Source organism: Coregonus lavaretus (genome assembly GCF_964263955.1).
Source record: "Coregonus lavaretus genome assembly, chromosome: 17".
NCBI classification, from domain to species: Eukaryota; Metazoa; Chordata; class Actinopteri; order Salmoniformes; family Salmonidae; genus Coregonus; species Coregonus lavaretus.
In genome coordinates this window covers 24,094,972-24,117,383 of record NC_140004.1, presented here as the reverse complement: position 1 = coordinate 24,117,383, position 22,412 = coordinate 24,094,972, and the positions used below count along the sequence as shown (strand labels likewise).

At 44.8% G+C, this 22,412-nt stretch overlaps 1 protein-coding gene across 1 annotated transcript in view; it reads left to right on the top strand.

Annotated features, from left to right (window-relative positions):
- Positions 1–1,010: 1,010 nt before the first annotated feature.
- LOC311144604 (tetratricopeptide repeat protein 28-like) overlaps positions 1,011–22,412 on the top strand; it is a gene marked incomplete at its 5' end in the record, with an annotated part of 335,073 nt that continues 313,671 nt past the window's right edge. The window contains 2 exon segments of the mRNA XM_084180641.1: positions 1,011–1,040; positions 3,648–3,947. Of these exon segments, the coding sequence (XP_084036767.1) occupies positions 1,011–1,040; positions 3,648–3,947 (330 nt within the window).

Sequence of the window (22,412 nt, the reverse complement as noted above, 5' to 3'; positions counted from 1 at the left end):
TGACCAGCCTATGTACAATACAGTAATGTACATTTACATTACGTGGTTTGTAAGGATGGTAAATTAACACAGCACAAAAAGGTGGTTGTTTTCCATGTTATTTGATCAAGAAACATATATAATTTGATGTGGATGATTTGTGTCTTTGCCCATAACTTTGCACCTTTTGATGTAAATGTTTGAGGACAGGGTTTTGTTCTTTCTGAATTCCATTAGAATGACAATCTCAGAGAAAGGGCCAGGGCAACAACTCTTACAATTCCAACTATTGAATCCTGCAAGATCCTGTTCTTAATTATACAACTACCTTTTTGCCAAAGTGGAGATGCAGATTTTTTTGTTGTTGCCAGCTCTACAGAGGTCTATATTGGTCAGCTAATACTAGTAAAGGCCCAGTGCACTACTTTTGTGAAAATATGTTTTTCTAATTTTTTATTATTTTATTTTATCCTGATTTTTCAGCAAACACCTTTGGTCAGCACCCTCAGCACCCCTACTCCCTGCGGCTATGCTTATGACAGCTGGGTGGCTGACCATAGGTGTTTGCTATGCCATTGCTAACTGTCTGGCATGCATGGGGATATTGATAAATGTAATGTATTGAGGACTCTTTATATGAATTTCAAGTTCAACGTGGTTTGGATTATAATAAATAGCACACATTAAACCAATAAAAACACAGGTGTAGGGAATAAAGAAAATGTAGGCTAACTAACTACCCTCTGATGTCACGAGGTAGCCAGCAGTAAACTGTCTCGAGATACGTCTGCATTACAGAAATCTGCTATGGCAACAGGGGAAAAGGCAAGAAAAAAAGAAAAAGAATTTGACAACATGGCGCACTTTCCTTGAGAAAAGTTTCTATAGAACGCAAAAAAATACTTTTGTACCGGACAGCCTTCGGAAAGAATTGAAGACGTATTGAAGAATACATTGGCATTGTATTTAGTGACTTTTATCATGGGATGAGAGAAGCCTGCTGCAGAAGCCAAGTAGCCTACAAACACAGGATGGAGAAGCAAGCAACTTTTAAGGAAAAGGTACAGAGCACAAAAACTGCTATAAAGTCACATGACTTACAACGATATACCATATTGGTACGTTTTGTTAGTGAATAGTTGTCAAATAGCTATCACATTAACTATTGCACTGTCGACTGTATATAGTCACTGCGAGAACTTCTTAAACGTTCTATCGATTTTTCATGCTTAGGCTACAGATGAAATGAGTCGACGAAGTCAGTTTTTAACATAAAGGATGCAGGGCAATGCTCACAATGGTCCTGGATGACGCTATTAATGCTGCATATCAGAATTCGAGACACGATGTAACTACAATGCAGGGAAACATTGTTACTAAGTTATTACAAGGGTGAAACAGTGCAGGGAAACATTGTTAAAGCTATTACTTTTTCACAAAGCCTACATCATTTTAGTTTGATTTCTACACTGTTATTGTGAGTTGATTTGCAAGTATTCGAAATGACTGAAACTGCAGACAGTTCTCTGTAATAATAATATATGTATACATTTACAGTAGCCTAACAATAATAATAATAATAATATGCCATTTAGCAGACGCTTTTATCCAAAGCGACTTACAGTCATGCGTGCATACATTTTTTGTGTATGGGTGGTCCCGGGGATCGAACCCACTACCTTGGCGTTACAAGCGCAACAAATGTGTAGCCACACTATGTATATCTTTCAATGTTATTACTATGTAAATACAGAGTCTTGGTGAACCATATGCCTGTGGGACTCTTGATTCTACATGCAACATTTCACAGCTAAGGAATTTGCTAAGCACCTCAAAATTGAGTTTGATTCTTAGATTGATGGATTAACAATTCATATTCCCTCCAGTTTTTATGCTCTCAATTTGTTGCAGATCAAGTGATCACTGGCATGTGGCATGTTTTCATTTTGGTCGGAAGGCATAAACTACCACACTGGTGCTCTGGTGGAGGTGTCCGTCTTACTCACCCTGAGTTCAATATCTGAATAGCTTTCTCTCACTGGTTACACAGCCCCTCCTGTTGTGCATGGGTGGGTCCATTAGTGTGTGTGTAGCCTATATGTGTTCCTTCATTCTGTTCTGTAGTCCTTTGTGAATGACATGTTAGAGAGTTTTCTCCATCTGGTCTATAGGGACCCCTACTTGTCTAGGTTCTCATTATCTCAGCTCTCTCTCCCTCACTCTCCACCCTTCCTGCCCAGTGCAGTGCCCACACAGATACCCCAGGATGTGTTGGGCCAGAGACCAGAACGTACCCTAGTCTAGATCACAGAGGGGACCTTCAATCACAAATCCATTAGCCAATTTAGATTGTGTTGAAAGTGGTTGATAAGAATACAATGACGGCCGATGGTATTTGTCATCAGTATATTATTTTTGATAACAAACATGCAAATTTGTCTCCGATGATGATGGGTAAGTGTTTAAAATTGACTGTGCTTCCAGTGTTCCTCCCCCTTCAGACACCCAGAGAAAAGCTCACATGCACAAGCTCACAACACAAATGCAATGACAAACACATGCACTCGAACAGCAACAAAACAGCCCCCAAACCACACTAGGCCCCAGTCTGTTTTTTTTAACCAATGGTTGATGTGCATTCTTAGATCATAAACAGCTCTTACCAGTGGGTGGCTGCACCAGCTACTGTATGCACACTCCCACTTAGTCTACATTTCCCCAATCTTAGCCTTCTACAACGTGCTTTCACTCCAGTTGTAACACTCAGAAGCAGCATGCAACCAAATAGCACTGGGAGTGAAGGAGGACATTTAACAGAGGACAGTAGTTAGCGTACAGTTTGTTCAGATCAGAGCTTCATGCATTTTTACTGCCTTAACTGATGCTGTAATTGCCGTGATTAACATTTTGCAGAAGAAAAGGATGCAAAGTGTGGAATGACAAAACCACACTTTCCACAATAGTGTGATGTTGAATGTAGTTCAGTCATAGCCAACGTCTATCCTTCCTCTCCTATCTTCCCCTTTCACTCTCTCACCCTCTGGAAGTAATTACCAGGCAGGCCGACTGCCGCTCTGTCCTATCCCAGAATTCAGCTGGAGGAGGTGTGGTATGAATGAGGTATTGTGGAAGCGGCTTCATCAGATTGACAATCCAGATAGTTTTTTCATTCAATAATGCGCTTAACAAAGCATCTCTGGTCAGCTGACAAAACATTTCCAAACGAGTCATTTTCTAAAAAGACTTTGGTCTCCTCTGCTTCCTAAATAGTTTTAAAGAAACAGAGCTGTATTTTTGGTATCTGCGATGGTACTGGAGTAATTCTAAATCTTTAGTTGTTTTATTGTGAACTACTCCCTGAAGATATTGTCTTTGTTTATTTCATGCTGAGTCAGGGGGTTCTGCTGGTCTGCCAACATGGCTTTGAAATTAGCTGAATCAATGATAGGACAAGCGCTCTCTTAGTGTTAAATTAAACCCAAATCCTCTGTAAAAGCAGAAAACTATCATTTCTGCTCTCATCTCCGTCTTTAAATTGTATTTAATGATTTCACTTTGCAATCCTTTTGATCTGCCTTACTCTGAAAGGTTATAATTTTCTACTGGTGCAACATTTTCAGCCTGCCTAATTATGGAACTTCACCACCTCTTTGCCCTCTTATCTCCAGTTTTCGATATTCGGCTCACGGACAGTTGGCAGAGCTGCACGGCGTGTAGCTGAAGAGGAAGGGGGCCGATGTGGCCTCAGCAAGGCAGAGTTCATGGAGAGAGTTCAGCAGAGCAACGAGGCGTGCCAACGCGGTGACTTCCAGGCTGCCGTGAGTCTCTATGGCGATGCCCTGCGAGCCGACCCACAGAACTGCATCCTCTACAGCAACCGCTCAGCAGCCTTTCTCAAACTGGGACGCTACCAGGCTGCCCTGGATGACGCTGTCAAGGCCCGTCTACTCAACCCCAAGTGGCCCAAGGTGAGTCTTGTCTGAACCACCCACTACATCTTAACCTCAAACTGGACAAGAGGATATGTGAGAATAGAAACACAGCTAAGTTCACTCCAAAACAGAACAGTGCATGGTTTTGTATTACACATATACTGTTAATGGGTTAAAGATCTGCACATGAACTGAATATTTATGGGAGACTTGTGCACAAGTCTGAGTTACATAAATGGGTGTCCACTTGGTATTAGTATCTATGTGCAATGGCTTGCTGAATAATTTATTTGTTTCTCGATTTGATTGTGCATCAGCAGAGTTGATCAATGTAAGGTTGAGGAAGGTAAGGTAGAAGATTTGCCAGGTCTTATCTGTGGTATTGTCTGGGGCATGTGGTTTGACCTACCATAGATTTCACATTGCTCACCCACAGAGGCTGAGTAGGGGGGCCATTCCTCTCAGCACCCAACTTGCATCTTGGCTGAATGATTAGGCAGAAAGAGCTGTATTTTAGCTGTGTGTTTAGTGTGTGTGTGTGTTTAAGTGTGTACATTCATGTGTTTGGGTGTGTGTGTGCCTGTGTGTGTGTGTGATAGATTTTTAATGCTCATCTCAGCTCATCTCAAGTCACAGGTCACAGCTCATCTGACTGAGATCAAGGGAAGTATTTTATTGATTTCTAGGTAAGTTTATTTTTGTTTCACAAAGGTAACATTGATTTATCATATTGATTGTATCAATCAATTCTCCAACACATTCTCATGGCTCAAAAATGTTGATACATTGCTCTCGTCCGTAAACTTCCGAGTACTTTTTAAATTGAACAGAGTCCAGCAGCGTCAAAGCAATTTCCACGGTGGGAGTTGATGGGAATGGTATGGAAGAGGCGAAGAAACATTGTGGTGGTTCTGTTTGATGTCAGATAAATCACAATACATCGGTGCATCTAAATAAACAGTGTGAAATAACTATTCAGACAGAGAACAGGCCTGCAAGCTGCACTCGAAAACCATTGCCAAAATCTCTCCCCTCTCTCTTTTTGATAGGCCAGCACAATGACCTCTTTGTGGTCTCTGATTGGGGGATGGTTAATCCAGAGCCAGATTATTGCACATAGTCTAGCCTATTACACACAATGTTATATCTGATGCTTTGGTTAGCTTCTGCTTGCACTACAACACTGCCGCTTCTGTCTAGTCCCAGATCTGATTGTCAAGGATCAGTCTTTTTGGTCAGGTGTGAGTCAATTAAGCAGTGGTTGAATTGTTATCCTCTCCCTGATCACCACTAGGAGACAGTCTTGTCACATATTCTTCAGAGCCATTGTACAGTACATGGCTCTGAGATTATTCTCAGTCAGGCTACATGGGATCTGTAGCAATTTCACCATAGTGCTCTAATTAATGAGGAAATAGATATTACATTAATTAAATACAAAATACATTTATTCAATGTTATCTTGCCAATTGGTCAGAAAAAAGTGTAATGACTCCCTCCTAGCTTTACAAGTCTGTGTTTGATATAGGGATGTGGCAGTAATACAGTTGGCTAGTTATGGATGATTGAGCAGTGATGATACATTTGTAATTCTATGATGATTGCATAAAGAAAAATCAAGATTCAAGTTCTTCTCGTCTGGTACAGACAAAGAAAATAAAGAAACAAAGATATAACAGCCTTAAGTTCTTCAACAGTCAGTTGTATGAAATACTGGCTTGCCTGGATCTATTTGTTACACGTGGTAATAATCAATTATGAACATTGCTGGTCTCCAATTGGTATATGTGCTTGAGTGGAATGACATAGAGCTGATCATGGCCTAATGAAGTAATCAATAAGTAATGCAACTTTTCTTAACCTCTGTTACCAACCAGTCTAGAAGACCTAAATGCATTGTGACTATTATAATGGCAGTTCTTCTCACACTCCTCACACGCTTGTCATTGGCTTTAGGGAGAGAGAGGAGAGGGGGTTTGGTTTACACAGGCATAAGATCAATCAGTAAAGGCTGTGTGTTTGCTGAGGGAGGGGGAATTAAATCACAGGAGCGTGCTGGCATTTAGATCCTGTGTGAGTACATGTTTATCATCAATCATCCCTCACCATGGCTGCACCTCCGGATGGGCCCGTCAGGTTGACAGGCTCGGCTGGCTCGGCTGCACCCACCCCACCGCCCCACGCACCGCTGAGCAGCCCGGCCTCTGGAAGCCCATAGCCAGAAAGCACTCCGATCTGCTCAGAGAGGAAGCCCTGTCTAACCCGTCAGTTTTATCCCGCTGTTGTAAAGCACCAGAGCTCTTTCTTTCTCTCTGAACTAAAAGAGAAAATGTGTGGCGTAATGACCCGAGACAGCTTTAGGCCCTCTGTCCTTCACCCTCCCACAGAATGCAAAGAGGCTGAAAATAGAACAAAATGAGGTGTCATTCAGTAGACGAGTGGAGTGGGGAGAACAAGTATTTGATACACTGCCGATTTTGCAGGTTTCCTACTTACAAAGCATGTAGAGGTCTGTAATTTTTTATCATAGGTACACTTCAACTGTGAGAGACGGAATCTAAAACAAAAATCCAGAAAATCATATTGTATGATTTTTAAGGAATTAAAAATCATACGTTTCCTGTAGGTCTTGACCAGGTTTGCACACACTGCAGCAGGGATTTTGGCCCATTCCTCCATACAGACCTTCTCCAGATCCTTCAGGTTTCGGGGCTGTCGCTGGGCAATACGGACTTTCAGCTCCCTCCAAAGATTTTCCATTGGGTTCAGGTCTGGAGACTGGCTAGGCCACTCCAGGACCTTGAGATGCTTCTTACGGAGCCACTCCTTAGTTGCCCTGGCTGTGTGTTTCGGGTCATTGTCATGCTGGAAGACCCAGCCACGACCCATCTTCAATGCTCTTACTGAGGGAAGGAGGTTGTTGGCCAAGATCTCGCGATACATGGCCCCATCCATCCTCCCCTCAATACGGTGCAGTCGTCCTGTCCCCTTTGCAGAAAAGCATCCCCAAAGAATGATGTTTCAACCTCCATGCTTCACAGTTGGGATGGTGTTCTTGGGGTTGTACTCATCCTTCTTCTTCCTCCAAACACGGCGAGTGGAGTTTAGACCAAAAAGCTATATTTTTGTCTCATCAGACCACATGACCTTCTCCCATTCCTCCTCTGGATCATCCAGACGGTCATTGGCAAACTTCAGACGGGCCTGGACATGCGCTGGCTTAAGCAAAGGGACCTTGCGTGCGCTGCAGGATTTTAATCCATGACGGCGTAGTGTGTTACTAATGGTTTTCTTTGAAACTGTGGTCCCAGCTCTCTTCAGGTCATTGACCAGGTCCTGCCGTGTAGTTCTGGGCTGATCCCTCACCTTCCTCATGATCATTGATGCCCCACGAGGTGAGATCTTACATGGAGCCCCAGACCGAGGGTGATAGACCGTCATCTTGAACTTCTTCTATTTTCTAATAATTGCGCCAACAGTTGTTGCCTTCTCACCAAGCTGCTTGCCTATTGTCCTGTAGCCCATCCCAGCCTTGTGCAGGTCTACAATTTTATCCCTGATGTCCTTACACAGCTCTCTTGTCTTGGCTATTGTGGAGAGGTTGGAGTCTGTTTGATTGAGTGTGTGGACAGGTGTCTTTTATACAGGTAACGAGTTCAAACAGGTGCAGTTAATACAGGTAATGAGTGGAGAACAGGAGGGCTTCTTAAAGAAAAACTAACAGGTCTGTGAGAGCCGGAATTCTTACTGGTTGGTAGGTGATCAAATACTTATGTCATGCAAATGAATTACTTAAAAATCATACAATGTGATTTTCTGGATTTTGGTTTTAGTTTCCGTCTCTCACAGTTGAAGTGTACCTATGATAAAAATTACAGACCTCTACATGCTTTGTAAGTAGGAAAACCTGCAAAATCGGCAGTGTATCAAATACTTGTTCTCCCCACTGTATGTATGCGTGTGTGTGTGCGTCTGTATGAGTGAGAAAGAGAAACGATTTGTATGAATGTGTGTTAGTGTGACTCCATTTTTGCCTTCCCAGGCTTCATTCTTTGCAAATGGAATTCTGTCACACTCTTGAACCCCCGTCTACACTTTAAGATTAAATACTGTGTGTGTGTGTGTGGTAGTGTGCCTATGAAAGGTAGAAACCGCACAGCTGTAGATGTGAGTTAGTACTTTGCGACCCGTTGCTCATGCACTGCTGTTGTCAGAGCACTGTAGGAGTGTCGGAGTGTCTTTTCAGCTGGCATGCTGCCCACAGCCACAACTCCTCTCCATCTGGCCCTTCACAGACAACACTGCTGCTTCAGTGACATGTTAAACAAACAGCAGCCCTCTGCAGAATCACTCCTCCACTCCCTGTCTCAGGCTGTCTGCTCTACTGAGGACTGACAGACAGGACTGAAAGCTCAAAGGGAAGCGGAGGTAGAGTGGCAGTGCTCTGTGTCAAGGGTATCCAACTCCATCTTCTGCATCATTATGATCTGCCCATCAAGGGTCTTCAATCTCCTCCAATCTAAAGGGCTTAAATTCACAATGACAACACACCATCTTGTCAGTTGGAAGAAGAACATTTGATTGGTACTTGTGCTGAAGTTGAGGTTTATGGTATTGGCATACATAAATCTGATCATACTGTACATGCACGCGCACTTGGACGTGCGCATGCACACAGACATTTACCTGTATCCCTGTGGAAGGTGTATAGGGCGAGCTGAGACAATGAGACGGTGTTTGCGTTGGTAAAGGTCAGTGTGTGGGGAGGGGAGGGAGTGGAGGGCTATGAGGACTGTGACGGGGGACTTTAATTACAGCAGCACATCAGTAATTATACAGTATGAGTAGTAGCCAGTGTCGCCATACTGTCACCCTGACAAGGCATGGCGCTTTTGTTCAACACCGCAGGGTGATGACACCGCCTGTTGATGCTACATGGAATATGAAGGAACGATTTGAACGCCTCACCCCGTGCCCTCTCAACGCCGCTCTGCTTTTCATGTGAAAGAGAAAGTGCCAGTGCAGGGTGTAATCCAGCCCTTCTGATATGACAGTGTTAAATCAGCACTCATCTGATCTCAGTGTGTGTGAATAATAAAACAACTGACTTTAGATGTCACCGGGATAATTATTATACATGGAGCTCCCACTTCTTTCTTCACACTTTCATTCTCCCAGACTGAAATATTTATTTCACTCACAGGGGTTACCTGTCCCAGCATTTTCACACATAGTACTGTAGCTGTGGGACTTAGAGCTGCAGTAGTTATACATACCGTAACACACTGGCTAGAGTTTTAGTGTATCTGTCACGGGAAGCCCAATTCCCCATTCAACCATTGGCAAAATCCCATCACAATGATTTCAAACTGTCTTTCTAATACACAATGACATTAAACACAGACTACCCCTTGCTAATCAGGAAACTCTTTGGTATGTTGTGGTGGACTGTCATTACAATTGCTTCACGGGAACCTGATAAAATTATGTTTGTAGTGTAGCTAGCCACTGAATGGCTCTGAATTCACTGTCAGAATGCAGTCAAAGCTATAACGACTTTGGAGCAAACTACTGCTCTCAAATCGTATCCTGATGTCAACAGCAGATGTGAGTTGTATTCATAACATTGCTAACTTAGCTATCTAACATACATACGTGGTCAATGATACTTAGAGCTAACTAGCTGAGGAACGCTCAACCCTGTTCTCTTGGCGGAGTTGAGTATTGATAACTGTTTGCGCGATTTGCTAGCAACAACGTTGAGTCACCAGCAGTCTAATTCTAAAAATGCTGACCTTTACAGGTCTATGTTTGCTCTGTACAACTGCGGCCCTTCCGTGGGTGGGGTGCTTAAATTCATACTTTTAATAAAAACCTTTATCGAACACAACCACCAACTTTTTAAAAATGTGTTTTGCTCAACAGGAGACGTAGCGGCCTTGACGTACTAGCTACGCAAGCTGAGATTCAATTGGCACAAGCTCATTCGCGATGAGTTGAGCAACACAAATGAGGAAAAAGTCGGTGGTTGAATTCGATCAAAGTTTTAATGAAAATTATTAATTTCAGCACCCCGTAGAAGGACCGCAGTTGTACAGGACAAACATAGGTACATTTAAGCCAGTGGAGGCTGCTGAGGGGAGGACGGCTCATAATAATGGCTGGAATGGAGTAAATGGAATGGCATCAAACACATGGAAACCATGTGTTTGATGTATTTGATACCATTCCACTGATTCCACTCCAGCCATTACCACGAGCCCGTCCTCCCCAATTAAGGTGCCACCAACCTCCTGTGATTTAAGCGTTTTTAGAATTGACATTTTTATAAGTATCGACTGATGGTGACTCAATGTTATTGCTAGCAAATCACACGACCAGTTACCAATACTCAACTCAGCCTCGGTATAAGAAAGGGAAGGGGGATACCTAGTCAGTTGAATTCATTCAACCGAAATGTCAGAGAGGTGTGGGGGGCTGCCTTAATTGATGTCGACGTCATCGACACCCTGGGAGCGGTTGTTGTTGGGGATGAACTGCCTTGCTCAAGGGGGCAGATTTTTCCACCTTGCCGGCTCAGAGATTCGAACCAGCAACCTTTCGGTTACTGGTCCAATGCTCAAGAGAACGGAGTTGAACATTCCTCAGCTAAGAGCTAGCTAACCAGCTGAGCTAGCAAATAATGTAACAAAAGTAGGATTTGAAAAATACTCCATCAACAGGCTCTGCATTTCACAAATCACAGTAGCAAGTACTCCTGGTGCACTGTTCAATTATTTATCAATTTGTGCCATAGCCCCCATTGGCTTGGATGCGATTTAAAACGCGAGCTTGTTTGAGGTGTCGGACTTGATGACGGTTACTATCCATTGGAGCGCTGCGATTGGTTGTCGAAAATTCTAGGGTGGGGCTTAGCGAAGAGTCAATTGCCAGGGTTAGAGGTTCCAAGCCTGTTCTATTAATTATATTTCTATGTGTGCTGCTGTTGCATTGTGGGAGGCGTTGCCTAGGCAACCGAAGACTTGTTTGCTTCTTTCAACAAGGAGCAACAAAGTTTCATCACTTTGTTAAGAGTCCATGTTATGGCAGAAACAGACTCTACCACACCCATCTTGTTTTCAGTCAGCTGTTCGTTCCACACCCAGTTTAATTTTTTTACAGTTATGACGGTTATTTTATTTTCATGACTGTATTCATTCGTAGCTGTCGGTTACGCGATTATACTGTAATTGTACCAGCCCTAATGTAGATCCAGTGTGGATCTGTTTGCTTTGGGGAATTTTTTTAATTACTTGGAAGGACTCTCTGTTTCTCCAGGGTTGTGAACAGTGGTTTGTTGGTATCCTCCTGCACCTGTTCTGAGCATCCTGTTGTAGTTTGAGTAACTGGATGTTTTTCTGTAGAGGGAAAAAAGTTTATTGGTGCTTAGGCAAAATCTTATTATTTTTATGTTGAGTAAATGTAGAAAATAAAGGGGAACCATTCAATCCACTGTGTGCTCTGGATAAGAGAAGTTCCAGCCAGACCATGACATAATTTCCCTCCTTTGCCCCAGTGCAGGCCCGGATTTCCTGTAGCCGTGCCAGGGCAAAGAGTTAAAACAAGGTCTCCCCCCTCTTACCCCCATTGCTCAACATCTCTCCCCTCCACACCTCTCCCTCCACCATTTCTCAAACCACTCCCCCTCCGCTACACACTATGCTTTTTTCCACCCCTGCCCAAAGCCCGGCACAGAGAGAGAAAGGAGTCATGAACCACTAATAAGGGGGTTCCTGTTTGGCTGTGCCGATGCGAGGGTTGAACTAATGAACAATCAAATGAATGGCATGTAATTACAGGTTAGAGAAAGCAGGACCGACAGAGGGTCGGCGCTAGTGGGCACAAACCTCAAATTATCTGTCTGGAAAAAGTGGACTAGCTTAGTACTGCTCTTTGCTGTGGAGGGCCATGTGTGGCTATAGGACTCTATACATTGAGCAGAATAAAGTTGAGCAGAATATGAATGTTTATGTTGGGTGAGATGAAGCTGTAACCACACACTAAGTCTGCTATTTCAATTCACACCACTACACTGTCTGTCTGCATGCCCTTCTGTCTGAAGGTCCCTATCTCCTCATCACCTCTCCTTCCCCTCTTCTTCAGCACCACTTCCCTGTCTGTCTGGTTTTGTCTTCACTGACCAGACTAGTTACATCACCTTTTGAAATAGGCGAGTAAATTGGAAAATTGGACATGGTTGATGTCTGGATGAAATAAATCACATAAGTGTTTGACTCTACGGGGGCTTTCTGACGCCCACCACTTTCCAGAGTGGAAGGGTTTTGTGTCAGATGATGTCATGTGATTTGACGTAGTATGTGCGATGACCTTTTAGCCACCCCACAGCTGTCTGAGACTGGACTGTCCAGAGGGGACGGATGAGTCAGAGCAGGGAGCTGATGTCATCCTGAGGAGAATCTATTTAGTCCTATGGCAGAGAAGAGCTTATGAGTAGCTTGATCTCCTGTCACTTAAAAAGGAGCTTAGAGTTTTTCAAGAATCAACTGATATCTTTTCATTTCAGAGAGCATTCACAGTCCTTAAAATACAGCTAGTTTGTAGGTTAAGAAGCTATGAAACATTGCAAGCCTACAAAAAATTTGACAAAATATGATATAGACGAGAGAACAATGCATTCAGTGCAGGAAACAATATATTTTTGTTGGCTACTATTTGACCAGATCTGTTGAAATCCAAGAGAAATGCTGCTCATTGCAGTGCAGTGCTTGTGGCATAATGGCCTGCCTCTGACAGTGGAACACAACAGGAAGGAACCTGTTCCCAGTCCTTCTAGCCCCCTGGATCCCTCTCATGCTCCCTTTTCTTGCCGTGTTGGCCCTTCCTCTCAGGCAGACCCGGCGCCTGGATAAAGTGACTAAGGGGGCAGTTGAAATCGACGAGCTGGCAACATTTTGGGGGGTTCTTGCAATGGAATTATATTGAATTCTGCTTATATAATCACACTATACCACAGTAAACATAAAATTAAAATGCAGAGACTCCGAGATCATTGAGTGCTTTTGAAATCTGTAGCCTGTCTCTGCTGTGCTGTATCAGCACAATGGACAGCACCCTACAGCTAGGCTGTTTTGGTAATGAATATAGGCTACAAGATAGATAGGGCAATTACCCTATTGCAGACAGCCTATGTGAATTCAATGTAGCCGTACACACAGCTGTCTTACCAAAATAATGCAAACTAAATGCTGAAAGTAGTAGCCTAGTTATTCATGCATGCAAACCAAAATACTGAATAGCAGTTTGTCTTAGAATACCGACACAACTGTGAATGCAACTGTGAATGCGAACTAATGTGACTATTAGTGAACCATAGTCACCAAGAAAACAATTGGTAACACACTACGCCGTGATCGTGGTCGTGGTCGGGTGAGTTTGTGTCTCTCTCTGGCGGGAGGTAAGCTTGGCTTATATGGCTTATATACATAGTTTAAGCTTTGTCGAGTAAAGCTTAAACTATGTATTTAGATTGTAGTTAGGTATTGTAGGTAGTTATCGTGGGTTGTTGTTTGTAATTATTGTAGGTAAGTATTGTATTCGGCTGAGCCCGGTGAAGCACGAAGCTAGCTAACCCACTACCTGGACTAGCTAGCGGGTAGCTACTGGTAACTATTAGCAACTGTGGATAGTTGTTTCACGCCTGAGAGTACCTGTAATTACGCCAGCTAGCTGCCTACAATAATTACATACAATAATTTCTACCATTCAGCTGTTTTTCTAACCTCATTGTCTAAAGCGTTAACGTTAGGTAGTAAGTGGCTACTGTGCTCGAAATGTAGCTAGCTTGTTGCTACCTGGATAGCTACTAAACAATAGCTGGAACAGCTATATAGCGAACAGACGCGAACTGGCTGAGTCAATTCATTGGCTAGCTTTGCACTTGGCTAGCTAACAGTAGCTGCTAGGGGTAAGTTATAACCTACATTTGTGTTTTGTTTTTACATACTGGTAGCCAGAGTCGTTCAAGGGAATTCGCGATATGGGTGACTAGTTAACGTTAGCTTGGCTCTCTCTGTGTGTTCGTGCCATGGGAGGAGGGGTTTCTTCGTTGGCAGAAAGCAATGGCTAGCTAGTATGCTAACTATTCTAGCTAACTAACTGGCTGAATAAGTTGACGACGGACTCGCTCAAGCTGTCGGGACTAACCCACAACGTTAGACACGGACACGAATGATCTGCTTGGCGTGTTGACAGACTGGTGGTTTGTTGTGGCCGAGTATTGGTGCTAAACCGTGTTGTTGGAGTCCGGCATGCTAGTTGGCTGTGGCGTCATAGGACTAGGTGCCCTGGACGGATTTCACGGAAGAATACTGTACCAAGTTAGCTAGCTGAATCAACTAAGTTAGTCTATTCCTAGAAAACATTGAACCGCTGTAGTTTACAACAATTATAGTTTCTGAGATGGAAGTTGGGAGAGTTATATTTGGGTGTTTCAGTGAAACATAAGTGAGGGAGGCCCCGCTCTCTCGCTTTCCCAGATGTTTAGTTCATTTCATTCCGATCTCCTTTGCATTATTGTAGCCATTTTCTGTAGCCTGTGAACTATGCCTCTGTCTATCCCTGTTCTCTCCTCTCCGCACAGGCTATACAAACGCCTCACACCACGTGGCTGCTGCCTCTCTAACCTGGTGGTCCCTGCACGCACGACCCACGTGGAGTTCCAGGTCTCCGGCAGCCTCTGGAACTGCCGTTCTGCGGCCAACAAGGCAGAGTTCATCTCAGCCTATGCTACCCTCCAGTCCCTCGACTTCTTGGCGCTGACGGAAACATGGATTACCACTGAAAACACTGCTACTCCTACTGCTCTCTCCTCGTCTGACCATGTGTTCTCGCATACCCCGAGAGCATCTGGTCAGCGGGGTGGTGGCACAGGAATCCTCATCTCTCCCAAGTGGACATTCTCTCTTTTTCCCCTGACCCATCTGTCTATCTCCTCATTTGAATTCCATGCTGTCACAGTCACTAGCCCATTCAAGCTTAATATCCTTGTCATTTATCGCCCTCCAGGTTCCCTTGGAGAGTTCATCAATGAGCTTGACGCCTTGATAAGTTCCTTTCCTGAGGATGGCTCACCCCTCACAGTTCTGGGTGACTTCAACCTCCCTACGTCTACCTTTGACTCATTTCTCTCTGCCTCCTTCTTTCCACTCCTCTCCTCTTTTGACCTCACCCTCTCACCATCCCCCCCTACTCACAAGGCAGGCAATACGCTTGACCTCATCTTTACTAGATGCTGTTCTTCTACTAATCTCACTGCAACTCCCCTCCATGTCTCCGACCACTACTTTGTATCCTTTTCTCTCTCGCTCTCCTCCAACACTACTCACTCTGCCCCTACTCAGATGGTAATGCGCCATCACAACCTTCGCTCTCTCTCTCCCGCTACTCTCTCCTCTTTCATCCTATCATCTCTTCCCTCTGCTCAATCCTTCTCCCTCCAATCTCCTGATTCTGCCTCCTCAACCCTCCTCTCCTCCCTTTCTGCATCCTTTGACTCTCTATGTCCCCTATCCTCCCGGCCGGCTCGGTCCTCTCCTCCTGCTCCGTGGCTGGACGACTCATTGCGAGCTCACAGAACAGGGCTCCGGGCAGCCGAGCGGAAATGGAGGAAAACTAGATCCCTGCGGACCTGGCATCTTTTCACTCCCTCCTCTCTACATTTTCTTCATCTGTTTCAGCTGCTAAAGCCACTTTCTACCACTCTAAATTCCAAGCATCTGCCTCTAACCCTAGGAAGCTCTTTACCACCTTCTCCTCCCTGCTGAATCCTCCTCCTCCCCCCCCCTCCCTCTCTGTGGATGACTTCGTCAACCATTTTGAAAAGAAGGTTGACGACATCCGATCCTCGTTTGTTAAGTCAAATGACACTGCTGGTCCTGCTCACACTGCCCTACCCTATGCTTTGACTTCTTTCTCCCCTCTCTCTCCAGATGAAATCTTGCAACTTGTGACGGCCGGCCGCCCAACAACCTGCCCGCTTGACCCTATCCCCTCCTCTCTTCTCCAGACCATCTCCGGTGACCTTCTCCCTTACCTCACCTCGCTCATCAACTCATCCTTGACCGCTGGCTATGTCCCTTCCGTCTTCAAGAGAGCGAGAGTTGCACCCCTTCTCAAAAAACCAACACTCGATCCCTCTGATGTCAACAACTACAGACCAGTATCCCTTCTTTCTTTTCTCTCCAAAACTCTTGAGCGTGCCGTCTTTAGCCAACTCTCTTGCTATCTCTCTCAGAATTACCTTCTTGATCCAAACCAGTCAGGTTTCAAGACTGGTCATTCAACTGAGACTGCTCTTCTTTGTGTCACGGAGGCTCTGCGCACTGCTAAAGCTAACTCTCTCTCCTCTGCTCTTGTCCTTCTAGACCTGTCTGCTGCCTTTGATACTGTGAACCATCAGATCCTCCTCTCCACCCTCTCCGAGTTGGGCATCTCCGGCGTGGCTCACTCTTGGATTGCGTCTTACCTGACCGGTCGCTCCTACCAAGTGGCGTGGCGAGAATCTGTCTCCGCACCACGTGCTCTCACCACTGGTGTCCCCCAGGGCTCAGTTCTAGGCCCTCTCCTATTCTCGCTATACACCAAGTCACTTGGCTCTGTCATATCCTCACATGGCCTTTCCTATCATTGCTACGCAGACGACACACAACTAATCTTCTCCTTTCCCCGTTCTGATAACCAGGTGGCGAATCGCATCTCTGCATGTCTGGCAGACATATCAGTGTGGATGATGGATCACCACCTCAAGCTGAACCTCGGCAAGACGGAGCTGCTCTTCCTTCCGGGGAAGGACTGCCCGTTCCATGATCTCGCCATCACGGTTGACAACTCCGTTGTGTCATCCTCCCAGAGTGCGAAGAGCCTTGGCGTGACCCTGGACAACACCCTATCGTTCTCCGCTAACATCAAGGCGGTGACCCGATCCTGTAGGTTCATGCTCTACAACATTCAGAGAGTACGACCCTGCCTTACACAGGAAGCGGCACAGGTCCTAATCCAGGCACTTGTCATCAACCGTCTGGATTACTGCAACTCGCTGTTGGCTGGGCTCCCTGACTGTGCCATTAAACCCCTACAACTCATCCAGAATGCCGCAGCCCGTCTGGTGTTCAACCTTCCCAAGTTCTCTCACGTCACCCCGCTCCTCCGCACACTCCACTGGCTTCAAGTTTAAGCTCGCATCTGCTACAAGACCATGGTGCTTGCCTACGGAACTGTGAGGGGAACGGCACCTCCGTACCTTCAGGCTCTGATCAGTCCCTACACCCAAACGAGGGCATTGCGTTCATCCACCTCTGGCCTGCTGGCCCCCCTACCTCTGCGGAAGCACAGTTCCCGCTCAGCCCAGTCAAAACTGTTCGCTGCTCTGGCACCCCAATGGTGGAACAAGCTCCCTCACGACGCCAGGACAGCGGAGTCACTTACCACCTTCCGGACACACTTGAAACCCCACCTCTTTAAGGAATACCTGGGATAGGATAAAGTAATCCTTCTACCCCCCCTTACCCCACCACCCAAAAAATAAAAATAAACATATTGTAAAGTGGTTATCCCACTGGCTATAAGGTGAATGCACCAATTTGTAAGTCGCTCTGGATAAGAGCGTCTGCTAAATGACGTAAATGTAAATGTAAACAGAACAAAACAGCGTTACCAAGTAGGCCTAGTAAACAACATATCAGATCGATAAAGGCATGACACTATATTTAGGCTAGTTACATTAACAGTAAACAAACACACTAAACAAAAGGCGAATGGAGATCCAAATAACCAAAATATTGCCTACTGCCTACTACAGTGAGATGCAGCCATGAACAGCTGTCTTACCAAATAAATAGGCTTATACAGGCCCGCTTCAAACATGGAAAATCATGCCGCTCGCTCATGAGTTCAGCAACACATTGTGATATGGCACAATACATTTACATTTTAGTCATTTAGCAGACGCTCTTATCCAGAGCGACTTACAGTTAGTGAATACATATATATATATATATATATTTTTTTTTTCATACTGGTCCCCCGTGGGAATCGAACCCACAACCCTGGCGTTGCAAACGCCATGCTCTACATCCCTGCTGGCCATTCCCTCCCCTACCCTGGACAACGCTAGGCCAATTGTGCGCTGCCCATGAGTCTCCCGGTCGCGGCCGGCTGCGACAGAGCCTGGATTCGAACCAGGATCTCTAGTGGCACAGCTAGCACTGCGATGCAGTGCCTTAGACCACTGCGCCACTCAGCAGGCAATACAATACACTTCTGTGGAACAAATTCGACCCACGTAATCAATTAAGCAACGCCAGCCTACCATAAACACGTTTCCAAAACATATAGTTCCATTTACAGCAACGAAAACCAATAGGCTACCAAAAAAACGATAGGCCTAATAGAATGTAGCCCATTTATTTCTATGATGAAAGATACCAATATGTAGCTATACCCAGGGGCGTCATTTGGGTTCTTGCATTGGAATTACAGTGCATTCGGAAAGTATTCAGACCCCTTCACTTTTTCCAAATTTTGTTACATTACAGCCTTATTCTAAAATGGATTTTTCCCTCATCAATCTACACACAATACCCCATAATGACGAAGCACAAACCGTTTTTTTTGTGTGTGTGCAAATTTAAAATAAAATAAAAACGCAAATAATACATTTACATAAGTTGCACACCTATATTTGGGGAGTTTCTATAAAAACGGAAATATCACATTTACGTAAGTATTCAGACCCTTTACTCAGTACTTTGTTGAAGCACCTTTGGCAGCGATTACAGCCTCAAGTCTTCTTGGGTATGACGCTACAAGCTTGGCACACCTATATTTGGGGAGTTTCTCCTATTCTTCTCTGCAGAACCTCGCAAGCTCTGTCAGGTTGGATGGGGAGCGTTGCTGCACAGCTATTTTCAGGTCTCTCCAGAGATGTTTGATCGTTTTTCAAGTCTGGGCTCTGGCCACTCAAGGACATTCAGAGACTTGTCCCGAAGCCACTCCTGCGTTGTCTTAGCTGTGTGCTTAGAGTCGTTGTCCTGTTGGAAGCTGAACCTTTACCCCAGTCTGAGGTCCTGAGCACTCTGGAGCAGGTTTTCATCAAGAATCTCTATTTACTTTGCTAGGTTAATCTTTCCCTCGATCCTGACTAGTCTCCCAGTCCCTGCCGCTGAAAAACATCCCCACAACATGATGCTGCCACCACCATACTTCACCTTAGGGATGATGCCAGGTTTCCTTCAGATGTGACACTTGGCATTCAGGCCAAAGAGTTCAATCTTGGTTTCATCAGACCGGAGAATCTTATTTCTCATGGTCTGAGAGTCCTTTAGGTGCATTTTGGCAAACTCCAAGCGGGCTGTCATGTGCCTTTTACTGAGGAGTGACTTCCGTCTGGCCACTCTACCATAAAGGCCTGATTGGTGGAGTGCTGCAGAGATGGTTGTCCTTCTGGAAGGTTCTCCCATCTCCACAGAGGAACTCAGGAGCTCTGTCAGAGTGACCATCAGGTTCTTGGTCACTTCCCTGACCAAGGCCTTTCTCCCCCGATTGCTCAGTTTGGCCGGGTGGCCAGCTCTAGGAAGAGTCTTGGTGGTTCCAAACTTCTTCCATTATGGAGGCAACTGTGTTCTTGGGGACCTTCTTGGGAATTTTTTGGTACCCTTCCCCAGATCTGTGCCTCGACACAATCCTGTCTCGGAGCTCTACGGACAATTCCTTCCTCATTCCTTTTTTTTGCTCTGACATGCACTGTCAACTGTGGGACCTGATATAGACTGGTGTGTGCTCCAATCAAGTTGTAGAAACATCTCAAGGATGATCAATGGAAACAGGATGCACCTGAGCTCAATTTCAAGTCTTATAGCAAAGGGTCTGAATACTTACGTAAATAAGGTATTTCTGTTTTGTATTTTTAATAAATTTGCAAAAATGGCAAAAAATCTGTTTTCGCTTTGTCATTATGGGATATTGTGTGTAGATTGATGAGGAAAAACAATAATGTAATCAATTTTAGAATAAGGCTGTAACGTAACAAAATATGGAAAAAGAGAAGGAGTCTGAATACTTTCCGAATGCACTGTATATTGAATTCTGTTTATATCACGTTATACCACAATAAACATAAACATTTAAAAAATACTTTTGACCATGAAATGACTGTTTAATGGCACAGTACCCTACACAGTAAAGCAAGATTTGGATAAAAACCAACCAGCTAGATTGTTACAATCTTACCTTTTCAAAAGAGTTGCAGCTTCCTTGATGCTCTGTGGAACTTCCTGAGTAATCGATCATTCCAGTCTCCCCGAAATCTTCTTGTAAGATCCCCCCCAAATGCCAGTTGGATTAGTTGAGCTTTCCTCGGGTGTAGCATGCTTCTTCTGTGCTGACTGAACACGTTTGTCAAAAGTCATTCCCAAAAGTCAGTCCATGTTTCAGTGCAGTAAGCGCGGTTGGCATAGTGGAGAGAGGCCCAGACAATCGTTGCAGGAAATCAAGTGGGGTCCATTTGTCTTCATTGATTTCATTCTGCAAAAACTGGCCAGCAACACTAAACTCAGCTTCTACCAAATCTGTTTTGCTTAGATCCAGCAGTGGTTTCCCCTTTTTCATGGCTCTCCAGGTTAAGGGCACACAGGGCTTCCAACAGTTGGCTGTTGCGTTCGCTGAATCATTCTGACATTTCACCAATGACACCATCCAACGTGCTGAAGAAAAGTATTTTATACTCAGTCTCTTGGGTGAAGGCCTTGTCTGCGTTAGCATTGGCCCCAACACAGAACTTTCGACATGGGAAACAAAGTGCAGCATCTGCAGTAACCAAGTATTCCAGCCACTGTCCTATAAACCAGTTGCAATTAAATTCATGTTTTTGGACAGAAAACCTGCGGCTTGGGTAGGATTCTAGGCTAACCTGTGCTGGCTCCTCTGTTCCAACATCATCAGGAACAGTCGGAGGTGGAGGCGGCTGTGGAGCCATTATCCTGGCGGCACTTGCGGAAGGGTGGGTAGGCTCTGCACATGGAGCTAGTTGTAGCTAGGCAGCATCATTGCTGCTGGGCTTGGTGGCGGCCTCGTGGTTTGATGCTGCTGCTGCTGCTCATCGCTCTCCTTTTCCTTTGTTTGGGTACTTTAGCGAAGCCAATTTCTGATGTCAATTGTGACAGATTAGCTGGTTCGAGCTAGCTAAATAGGCTAAGGCTAATAACACTAACGCTTTTTACAGCTAGCTAGCTAAGAGTGAAGCAGCTTCAGCAGTAGGCTAAACTTGACAACGCCCTTATAAATCAAACTCAAATATTACAGGTGGAGGTGTATCACGTTATTCATTTAGCCTACCTGAGAGATGATAAATCAAATCAAATCACATTTTATTGTTTAGCAGATGTTATTGCGGGTGTAGCGAAATGTTTGTGTTTCTAGCTCCGACAGTGCAGTAATGTCTAACAAGTAATATCTAACAATTTCAAAACATATACCCAATGCACACAAATCTAAGTAAAGCAATGGAATTAAGAATATATAAATACATGGACAAGCAATGTCAGAGCGGCATAGACTAAGACACAGTAGAATAGTATAGAATACAGTATATAGATATGAGATGAGTAATGCAAGATATGTAGACATTATAAGCGTTTTTTCCCACTTTTTATGGAAGCCCAAAGGAGTCATAACTAACAGCCCAGTGGCTTTCCATAGCCCCCCTACACACACCGCGGCGCACCCTGTCCATTGTGCTGACACAGCGCCGCGGAGATACAGATTTTTTGGGCGCCAACCTGTCACTCAACGATTGTAACCTTTTTGCTATTTTTATATAGGCACATAAAACAAAAACTGAGGGAGCTAAAGTTTGAACTGAGGAGGCTAAGCCCCCTTTAGCCCCCTTGTGGAGCCGGGTCTGCCCTCAGGGAGCTCAGTGAGGCCCCCAAACCTGGATGTCTAGAATTAGCACAACCTCGCTCTCCATGCTGCAGGAATGGATGAAGGGCTCCCACAGGGGAACCAGTGTAGAGCGCTAGGCTATACAGAGAGAAGTACATTAGCATATACCCTGCATTAGCATGGCAAGATGAACAGGAGAGCTGAAATAATATAGTCTTCTGATCAGTCTCTCGACTCCCATCCTCCTCCCTCTACAGTTCAGAAACACACAGCACTTCCCTCTATTCCCCTGGCAGTCTCACCGTTGGGCGTAGGAACCCTGTCAGATCTACAGTCGAGGAACCAAGCTGAGTTTATGTGGGGAGGACAATGAGCGCTGCACTCATTCTCTGAGCCACATTCTGCTGATGCATGGTTTCTGTCTTTTCCTATCATCATTGGTTTCTTTATGGAGGTGTAAGGTGGTGGTACCTGGGTTTTGTCTGAGTGGAAAGTGTGCATCTTCTCTTCTAGCTCCTTGTCTCAGCACCTATTTATTATGTAACCCCTTTACTTCCTAATGAC